The 7,371-nt window shown below is 39.1% G+C and overlaps 1 protein-coding gene across 1 annotated transcript in view; it reads left to right on the top strand.

Annotated features, from left to right (window-relative positions):
• Positions 1-3,537, top strand: part of LOC103601744 (protein SCO1 homolog, mitochondrial) — a 15,634-nt gene extending 12,097 nt beyond the window's left edge. Inside the window, exon 6 of the mRNA XM_008586167.1 lies at positions 2,590-3,537. Within this exon, the coding sequence (XP_008584389.1) occupies positions 2,590-2,724 (135 nt within the window). The 3' untranslated portion in view covers positions 2,725-3,537. The remainder of the gene's footprint in view (positions 1-2,589) is intronic.
• Positions 3,538-7,371: the final 3,834 nt, after the last annotated feature.

Raw genomic sequence — 7,371 nt, 5'->3', positions numbered from 1 at the left:
ACAGTGCACCGCTTGGGAAGCGCGGCGGCGCTCCCGCCGAGGGTTCGGATCCCACATACAGACCGGTTCCCGCTCACTGGCTGAGCGAGGTGCGGGCGCGATGCCAAGGGTTGCGATCCCGTTGCCGGTCCCGGTCCGGTCCGGGCGCGACACTGAGGGTTGCGATCCGTTGCCGAACACGAAAAAAGACAAAAAAAAAAAAAAAAAAAGAAACACATTTAAAGTAGAATACTTTTTTGGTCAAGGATTCTATTTTTTGGAATATATCTTACAGTATACCCCACAACATTGTTTGTAAAGAGAAAAGACTGAAAACCAAGCAACCATTTTTAAAAGAAGCTACTGTATTTGTACTGATATATAGAACAATGGACATTGTTCCACATGTTGTTAAATGAGAAAGCAAGTATAGCATATTGTTATCTGTGTATAAAAAGAAAAGGTGGTAGTGGGTATATACTAATGTCCACTAACAAATGAGAATTTCTCTGGAAGAATACAGAAGGAACGGGTGGCAGTGGTTCCCTCTGAAGGACTGTGGGAGTTCAGAATAGGAGGAAGGTTTTCATTGCATAAATTTACTGGATTTTTTTTTTTTTTAAAGATGACCGGTAACAGCATCTTAATCTCTGACTTGGTGTTGTCAGCACCACGCTCACCCAGTGAGCTAACTGGCCATCCCTATATAGGGATCCGAACCTTGGTGTTATCAGCACCGCACTCTCCCGAGTGAGCCATGGGCCGGCCCAGGATTTTTTTTTTTTTTTTTTAGTGTGTGTGTATTATCATTTCAAAAAATAAAAACTTATATTAAAAAAGAACTTTCACATTAGGAAAGCTGAGTTGCTGATCTCCAGTGGAATTAGCATAGTGGCAACATGGTCATAAGAAAAGATTGTGGACTTTGGAATTGAACACATCCTAGGTTCTAAGGTTGGGTCTGGTCTTACTAATTATATAACTTACCTGCCCCCGCCTGTTTTATTGTTTATAGAGGAGGATGAGACTTGTCTCATGGGTTAAGATGACGTGTGAAAGAGCTAGTCAATAAATGCTAGTTTCCTTTTTCTATACTAGTAACTACTAGAACTTTGAAGAACTCTGTATTAGATGGCTGTTTGTTCTGTTCACAACCCAAATGAATATTGAGAAGTGAACACTGCCATGTTTGACAGATATGGATAGAACAATATTCAGTTTTTATTACATACCAGAAAGTAATTTGTATTAAGAACACTTAGAAGTAAGTCCAACACACTACAATTCTGTTTTTTTAAGGGAGAAGGAATAGAAAAAAAGTAGGGGGAAAGGGAAGTGTGAGTTACAGAGTAGGGCTTGAAGAGAGAACAAGAGACTTAATTCTGATTTCTGTGTCAACTGTGGAGAAACGTAACCCCCCTGTCTTGTCCCACCACACATGAAATCACCAGCTGTTGGAGCTCTCTTGGTGTACATTCTTCTGTTATGTGGGGAGACAAGTGGCTCTTTCCATTTTTCCATTTGCTATCTCCTTATGCATTTGTGTTTATAAAAAAATATATAACCTCACAGACATATAATGTGTGTTAGGGTATATTTGGGGAGTGTCTCCAGTTTGGTATGTGTGTTCACATTCCTTTCTGTCTTGCCAAATAGCAATCAAGTCTGCAATAAATTCCAGTGACTCGGTGCCAGGTCTTTTGCTCATTTAAAATTGGATTTTGTGGAAGCATCTATCTAAAAAAAATTGATGCCTAATCTAAATTTAAGTTAGAGCTCGGAATGTTTTAAGAACTTTGCCAGGAAAATGGATAATGAATTTAAGATGACTCCTTGGGGATTTAGCATTTATTGCTCCTGATGAGTTTCCAGGTGATTTGTTTCAGATAAGATTGTTCAGTGTGGCATATAAAAATTCCCTAGAGGAGAAAAACATGGTTTTTTTTTTGTTTCTGTTTGAGTTACTAATATCAGGGCTAAATATTGTATTAGAATTTATAAATTATATAATTAAACCATTTGTTAGTTTTCTGTTTCTTCTCCTAAAACATGGTAAGCAGAATTTAGGCAGTAATGAATGAGAACCAATTCTAGAATATACCCATGAACTTATTAAAGAAAGTAATTTCTCACCAACACTTGTAATTCGATGTGACATCTCTTTATGATTAAGGGGTCAGATATTTTACTCAAAATGTAAGGTGTTTCCAAACAAGCATTGTGTTCTATTAGGCATTCGCTGTTTTATGAAGGCCAGCAATGGCCATTTCTTAGAAGTTGGATTCTTTTCTCAGTGATTGTGTCGGTTAAAAGTTGTATAAGTATGTTAAGGGTATGAGTGTGTTTAGGGTTGAACCGAAAGAATTCCAAGTTTTAGCTGATGGTACAAGCAATAGGCAGTGCAAATTTCTGGAACACAAAAGATTTTAGACAGTCTGTGTCTGTGAATTTGCTATAATAGGATTAGGCCCATTCCACAAATAATAGCAAAGATTATTTCAGCATTAATGTAAAGTTCTCTTATCCTGCAGCATTTATTCAGTAAAATAAGCAGCTTATTTTGTTAATCTTTTTCTCATAACCCCTCCCTTCAACCCCTTTTCTCTGCAGGTGGATCATACAATAATAATGTACTTGATTGGACCAGATGGTGAGTTTCTAGATTATTTTGGCCAGAACAAGAAGAATGCGGAAATAGCTGGTTCAATTGCTGCACACATGAGGGCGCACAGGAAAAAGAGCTAGCCAAAGCAGCATTGTCGGATGCAATATTCTCTTGCTAAAGAGGAAGGAAACTTTGTCTTCCATCAGAGCCAATGTGTGTATATATATGTGCAAACTACAGAATGGCCTTCTTACCATGAGGACATCTATATTTTGGACGGGTATGTTACCTTTGGCTTCAGCCAAGATCAATTCTGGAAATTTAAAGATGACAACCAAACATCTCCCAAACAGCCATCATGAGACTGGAGGACCAAGTTAAAGTGGAGCCACTGCAGAGCAGACCTCCCAGCGGCAGGACGCAGCAGCGGGAGGCACAGCCGTGCAGGGCCCTCATGAGCAGGGCCCAGGGAGCAGCTTCGCTGCCTCTCCATTGCCTTGGACCCTTGCTCACACAGGTTGTGGGACTGAATTTCACAGAAAGGGTGTAATTTTCATAGAGCCCTTGCTTTCCTCTACTTGAGTTCTTTGCTGTTCTGAGTTCCTGGTGGCTAGTAACAGTTGAATTAGGCTTCCTGCCATCCAGAGTTAATCATTATACTTGAAAGCATGAATGAAGTCTTCCTTGTTAATGAATATTACTGTCAGGTTTGCATTTCATTCCCCTGTCAGCAGGTGCTCATGAGACTAATGAAGAGAAAATCTATTGCTGGGAGAAACTGTTAGTTTGGTTTCTCTAGGTGCCTTTTATGTGATTTTTAGCTAACTGATTTGTCAGGTTTTGATGGCACACCAATGGAAGTTGGTGGTATTGATTGTGAGTGTGACACAGAGTACTTTTCTGCATATTCTGGATTGCACTTTGTACAGAATAAAGTTTTACAACTCAGATAAGCATGGCCTTTCTCATGGATGCTTAGTGGGTACACAGATGGCAGCACACAGCCCTCAGGGCAGAGACCCATGACTCGATGGGCAGGGAGGTGGCTGCTTGTTACAGTGCAGGTCTCCCAGCCCAAAGCTGGATGCACTGAGTCTGGAGTAGGATGCAGAGACCTGCATTCATAACAGACACCCCAAATGACAGATGCTGGTGGTCATACCTTGAGGAACTGTTGTGGGGAAGTAGTAACAACTTGACCCATCTTCTGCTGCATCAGTTAGCTGTTCTAGAAAATAATTATTGAGTGATAGGATGCATCTTGGCTTTTTGTTTCTAAATTTAACTTCCCTGGGTTCCTGAGCTTGACTGTCACCTTTTTCTACTTGAAGCTGCTGCCCTAAGGCAAAGTTCTTTGGACATTATTCAATAAATCCTAAGATGCAACAAGTGTAATACCTAGGAAAACAGATTCTTTTTGCACATCAGTTATATTTTTACATGCATATGATATAGGCCTGTCCTTTGTTTTTTAAATTATCTTCTCAGTACTTACGTTAAAGCTAATAGAAGTATTTATGTAAAAATATGTGAAAAAGAAAAATCAAAGTCCATAGCAGTTCTAGGCTGTAGCTGTATTGTGTTCCCCAAATTCATAAGTTGAAGTTCTAACCCAGTACTTCAGAATGTCACTTCACTGTTCTTGAAGATAGGGTCTTTAGAGAAAAAATTAAATTAAAATGAAGCTGTTAGGATGAGCCCTAATATAGTATGGCTGGTGTCCTTATAAGAATAGGAGATTATTAGGACACAGATAACGCACAGCAAGAAGACCGTGTGAAGACATAGAGAAGATGGCCACCTATAAGCCGGGGAGAGAGGCCTCCAGAAAAAAACAACCCTGCTGATGACACCTTAATCTCAGACTTCTAGCCTAGAGAACTGTGAGAAAATAAATTTCTGTTTAAGCCACCCCCTCTCTATTTTGTTAAGGCAGCCTGAGCAAGCCAATATAATAACCAGTCTTTCTTTGGATAGGTTCCTTTATAAACAACCACAAGATTTAATTTATATAAACTTAAACTCAGAAGTAGTTGGTTTGGAATGACTTTCTCAGGAAGCTTCTCAAGAAAGTGAAGAACTTACTAAAAGACTAGTCTCATGTAACATGAGAAATACTAAGTATCTGAAATGCCAAAATTAACAAAGATGGTCTGTTTTAAGCCACAAAACATTTGTGTGGATCACTTTGTAGCAAGCTTGCTGTAGATAAAATTTAGTGTTCATTCTCAGCTGTTGCAGGTCAGAGCTGCTGCAGAAAGGGAACAGCAGCTTTTGAAGAAACCTTTATTTGCTCTTGATTCCAGTGTCAAGTTTAAAGGCTTAGCATCAGCATGTTAGAAGCAGGGAAGGGAGCTGCAGAGGTGATGTTGTCCAAATCTCCCTATTTATGTATGAGGATTAAGTTGAGAATTAGGTTGTAAAATTCAGGTCCCAGTTTCTGTCAGGTCCTTGCTTGTTCCACAGCTATAGAGTGCTTATGATGACCATGTGGATCCAACCAAAACAGTGTGCCATGTGCCAGTGGGACAGCCTTTCAATTGTGAGTCTTGGGAAGTCACAACAAAGGCCCCCTTTCACTGTAGCTAAAATAGCTCAGTTGGGAGAACATTAGACCAAAGGCCACCTTTCAGTGGAGTATCACCTGCAGATCTTTACCTGGGTGGGTTAGGGTGTTTTCACGGAACTCTTCAATGGAATTAATATTTTAAGAAATTCTGTTTATTTGAAAATTGTAAGAATCCCGTCAGTGCAGTAGGCATGAAAGTACTTAATGCATTTGGCTGTTCATGAGGCAGCTGATACCTTAGGTATAACAGTATTTACTGAATACTAGTAAAACACCCCTGTGCGTTGGCAGGCTAATGTGAACTCAGTAAAATGATTTGAAATTGTAAGTTCCTCTGCATAAGATATTTTAAAATAGCCTTTATTGTTTTTAAATATAAAAAGAAATTAAAATTTTTAATTCATCCATAATCTCCCAGACAAGTATTTCCTTTTTTACAAGCAGCACATTTTAAATCTTTGTGTGTGTGTTACCTTTGAAAGAGCAGTCACCCTTGAAAGCATTTTTCATTCATTTAGTTTATACATTTTACTTGTAGTTATGAGTTATATTACTCTGTAACATTATGGTGGTTATTCCTGTTCATTAATGAGATGCAATTAATAACCTCTTTGCATAACCTAAATGTTCCTTAGCAACAGCTTTAGAACTTAGGAGGTAATTATTTTCTATTCAGTTTTTAAATGTATTTTAAAGTTTGTTGGTTCTTTTTTGATAATTGTACAATATTCTCAATAGAGAAAGTTCGGAACATACAGAAAAGTTGAAGGAAAAAAATTTTAATTCACCGTTGTTCCAGTACCAAGAAACAATACTTAGATGTGTTTCCTTTTAATCTTCAACATCTTTAAATTAATATTTTGTTACACCACAGATTTGCAAATGTATTTTTTTAAAAATTAGACGTGACAGATCAAGTTCAGATCTTTCACCCACCATCACCCCATCCTAGGCCTCTTCTCATAAGTAACTACTAGTAGTGTTTGGTGTGCCTTTTCAGTGTATTTAAAATTCACTTAGTCTGTATTTCGGGGCTCAAGTTTTGATACTAAGACGTAGTTAAAAGGGTTAGTACCATGACACAGATATTGTTCAGTTTTTTATAATTATTGGTATATATTGAAGGTAGCCCAAAATAGCTCCCCCTTCTCCCTTGCCAGGGTTAGATAGTGGATTAACTAACGACAAGATTCATTTGTAAGATAAACTTCAGTTGTCCCCTCAACCCCAATACACACGCCCATTTTTAAATGATGGTGACATTTCAGGTATGTTGTTGGATAAACTTCAGCCATTCTCTGAGAATGGCAAGAGAGCCGAGAACCACATAGTAATCATTAGAATTAGCAGGGACGTCTGGTTCTCTGTTGAGTGACTGCTGTGTTCCTTAACAGTTCACATACCAGCTTCTTCCCTGCAGGTGTCAGTAGGTGTGCAGTGTGCACCCACAGCCTGACCTCTCCACCATCGGGCTGTTGCTTCTCAGGAATTCATTGCACTGAAACCCACCTGGTCTGAATCTTGACAGTGGTGGCAAGTTAACCTCTCTAAGCCACATTTTTATAACCAATAACCTAGGAATGCTAATAGTGCTGTTCTCACGGGGTTGAAGTGAGGGTTAAATGAAATCATGGAGAACATCAGCACATGCTCAGTAAGGGATGGCTGCCATTATTTTTGGTCCTAATGAGTGGCCTTTCAGGGCTTGCTTCATAGGTTGTGTCAACAAGTGGGTTTTATTCCTGATTGTTGGTTACAGTGTCTTCTGCCCTACCTCGTCTATCACCATTGCACTACAACCTGCACTGTGCTCGCTTCCAGTGGTCTCCCACATCTTCTGCACCCCCCGACTCACACATACCTAAGCCCAAAACTGTTGGTCATCTTGCTTTAATGAACTATTCACACTGCTTTCTTAAATGGCGTTAGATTTTAGAGAAAAGTTTGTTGAAAGAAACAGTTCAAAGGAGAAACTCTGGGCCTTTTGCTGTTGGCCCAGGAATGTTGGGTGTGATTATGCGGGGAGAGTAGGAGGCTTGACTGGTTCTTCCTCGGGGGCCTGATGAAGCTAGCTGTTTTTCAAGCAACTTTAAGACTATTGTAGAGTGTAATCCTCAAAAGTTCTCAATTTTTTTTTTTAATGTTGCCACAATATTTTTTTTCTTTTCTTTTTTATTTTTATTTTGTCAATATACAATGTAGTTAGTTATTGTGTCCC

The sequence above is a fragment of the Galeopterus variegatus genome, unplaced genomic scaffold (assembly GCF_000696425.1).
Source record: "Galeopterus variegatus unplaced genomic scaffold, G_variegatus-3.0.2 Scaffold3857, whole genome shotgun sequence".
Classification (NCBI taxonomy): domain Eukaryota; kingdom Metazoa; phylum Chordata; class Mammalia; order Dermoptera; family Cynocephalidae; genus Galeopterus; species Galeopterus variegatus.
This window is presented reverse-complemented; position numbering and strand designations above follow the sequence as displayed.